Here is a 2,827-nt window from a genome sequence, read left to right on the forward strand (position 1 = left end):
CAGCACTTCCCCAGAATTCCATCCTATTAAAATGAAATTCCATTGTCATTTCTATAATTCCTAGTCTTCCCCCCAAATTTTCAACTAGCTCCCTAACTTCCCAGGATTTTCCTAGAATTAGGCTTCTCTTTCATTTTAACGAAATTTCATTTTCTTACCTCCAAATCCCAAGAATTCGATTTAATACTAATGAATTTTCGATAGTCTGTGGAATTACTAGCTTTTCTCCAAATTTTCTTTTTCTTTTTCTTTTTTTCTGGGATTCAAGTCTTTCCCTAAAATTCCTGACATTTCACCTGAATTCTGAGATTTTTCACTAGAATTTTCCATAATTTTAACGAAATTACCTTTTCTCTAGAATACCTAATCTTGATTCAGAATTCCAATTTTTATCCTAGAATTCTCACTGTTTCCCCAGAATTTTCCTAGGATTCCATTTAATTCTCATGGCATTTGTGTCTTTCCTGATTCCCTGCCAAACCTCAGAATCTCTAGTACTTTTCAAGAAATTTAATCTTTTTCCAAGATTGCCCAAGATTCTGAAGGAAAGAACGGGGCCTGGTCCTTCCCCCACATTCCTGGCCACCCCCATAGCCCTGGTGTGGCACCAACCTTGTACCATGTGAGGGAGGGCTCTGGGTTGCCCCCGATGGCCAAACACACCAGCCTCACCCGGGTCCCAGCCCGGAGCTTCTGCCCCTCTGGGGCACCCTCAATCCACAGTTTCTGGGCGGGATCTGAGAAGAGAGGCAGGAAGAGTGACTTTTTCTCTGGGCTGGGTCCTGAGGCTTGGGGGCATTGCTGGGCAAGGGCAGACACTCACATTTTATGTTCAGAGTGAGCGACTTCTTGAAGGTCTCCTTGGTGAAGGCTTCACTGAAGGCCTCACATGTGAGGGTCAGACCGTTGTCCTCCTGCCGCGCCAGGAATGTCAGGTTGGACATGGAGATATAACCAGCACACAGTCCCTGGCAGGGAGTGAGCTTCAGATGTGGGGAGTGCAGCACCCCCATCCATCGTGCTAGAGGCCTGAGTCCATCCCAGTCCCCAGCAGGGACACATGAGCCATCTCTACCTCCCCCTCTGTTGGACCCATGGTCCTCAAGGAGAAAGCCCCCAGGCTGCTGGACCCATCCCCTTCCCAATCCACGAGTCATGCCCTCAGCAAACCCCATGCTCAGATCCAGGAGCCTGGCCCCCGCCTCACATCCATGATCGTCTCCTCCATGGGCAGCAGCTGCCGCCAGCCCAGCCACCATCGTAGCAGGACCCATGGGCGACTGGACTTGCTGACACAGGAGAGTGTCACTTTCTTGTTCTCAACCTGGGATGCAGATTCCAGGATTGTAATGGCACTAGGGGGAACTGCAGGGACAGAGAGGGAAGACACTAAGCTGAGCTGAATTTCTCACAGACCAGCCCAGACAGAACAACAGGACTGCAGACAGATGCTGAGATCTTTGGCATCCAGTAGGCATAATTTGGGGGCACACATAGATGGTTCTCTGAGGCACAGACCGACAGGTGGGCAGCTGGCACCAGGACTCACAGGTGACCTGCAGCATGATGCTGCGCTCCTGGGTCCCTGCAGACACGCTGTTATGGGCCTCACAGCTGAGCCGCGCTCCATGGTCTTCTGGCCTCACGGTCATCACCAGTACACTGCGGGCCACGGCCTGGGTGTGCTCTGTGCCCCACGCTGTGGACACCGGCTGGCCATTCTGGAGACAGGGACAGGCCTGGGCCAGCTCAGGACCAGCTCCAGCCCCCGCTCTCCCCACAGTTCCCATGCCCGCGTCTGCCCTCACCTTCAGCCACTGCAGTGTGGCTAAGGGATTCCCCCTTTGGGCCACGCATGGCAGCTCCAAGCTCTGTCCTGCCCGCACGTGCCCCTCATCCAAGCCTGGCCACTCGATGACAGGGGGTCCTGGAGGGACTGGGAGATATCAGTCACTCAATGGGCCTGGAGTAGCCCCACAACCTGGTTTTGAACCCCCATGTTTCTCTGAGTGCGTGAATTTCCATAATCCCTGTGATTCCCTTACACCCCCCCAGTGCCTGCTCCCCATCCTCAGCGCCCTAGTTGGCCCAGTTCTCCACTTACACAGAACATTCACGGTGAATGAGGCCTTGATGGGGGCCTCCAGTGCTGGGCTAGACGCCTCACAGACTAGCAACTGCCCATTATCCGAGCTCTGGGGTGTCACCCTGGGATGAGAATTCATGGTTCTGGAGTCAGAGTCATCATCCGAAATTTGGGGAGTCAGGGAGAAGAGGTGGGGATGCCACCTCTGGTCCCCACACCTGGTCTAAGTCCCCATGCCAATCTCCTCTGGGATCCAGGGTTCCATGGGAGAGATTTTGGGAGTGAGCAGCGAGAACTGGAGCCTAGAGAGACCCACATCTGATCAAAACTTTAGTGCCTGGGACTCTGGAACTGAGGTTCCCATGAAGTTTTTTTGTTTATTTGTTTGTCTTTTGAGACAGAATTTGGCTCTGTCGCCCAGGCTGGAGTGCAGCGGTGCGATCTCAGCTCACTGCAACTTCCACTTCTTGGGTTCAAACGATTCTCCTGCCTCAGCCCCCTGATGAGCTGGGAGTATAGGCATGCGCCACCACACCAGGCTAATTTTTGTATTTTTAGTGAAAACAGGGTTTCACCATGTTGACCCAGTTGATCTTGAACTCCTGACCTCAGGTGATCCACCCATCTTAGCCTCCCAAAGCATTGGGATTACAGGCATGAGCCACCGCCCCTGTTCCCCGTGAAGAAGCTTTGAGAGTCAGCTTTGAGAGTTCCCCATGAAGAAGCACTGGGTCGCAGAGG

At 52.7% G+C, this 2,827-nt stretch overlaps 1 protein-coding gene across 1 annotated transcript; it reads right to left on the reverse strand.

Moving 5' to 3' along the window:
- Positions 1–497: 497 nt before the first annotated feature.
- On the reverse strand, positions 498–2,293 carry LOC108524709 (nephrin-like). Its single transcript, XM_017865797.1, has 6 exons — positions 2,105–2,293; positions 1,809–1,936; positions 1,550–1,721; positions 1,208–1,365; positions 824–968; positions 498–737 (listed from the first exon to the last, which is right to left on the reverse strand). Exons 1-6 carry the CDS (start codon positions 2,223–2,225, stop codon positions 511–513), a joined length of 951 nt encoding a protein of 316 aa, XP_017721286.1. The 5' UTR covers positions 2,226–2,293; the 3' UTR covers positions 498–510.
- Positions 2,294–2,827: the final 534 nt, after the last annotated feature.

This window comes from Rhinopithecus bieti, unplaced genomic scaffold (genome assembly GCF_001698545.2).
Source record: "Rhinopithecus bieti isolate Rb0 unplaced genomic scaffold, ASM169854v2 repeat_18445, whole genome shotgun sequence".
Taxonomy (NCBI): domain Eukaryota; kingdom Metazoa; phylum Chordata; class Mammalia; order Primates; family Cercopithecidae; genus Rhinopithecus; species Rhinopithecus bieti.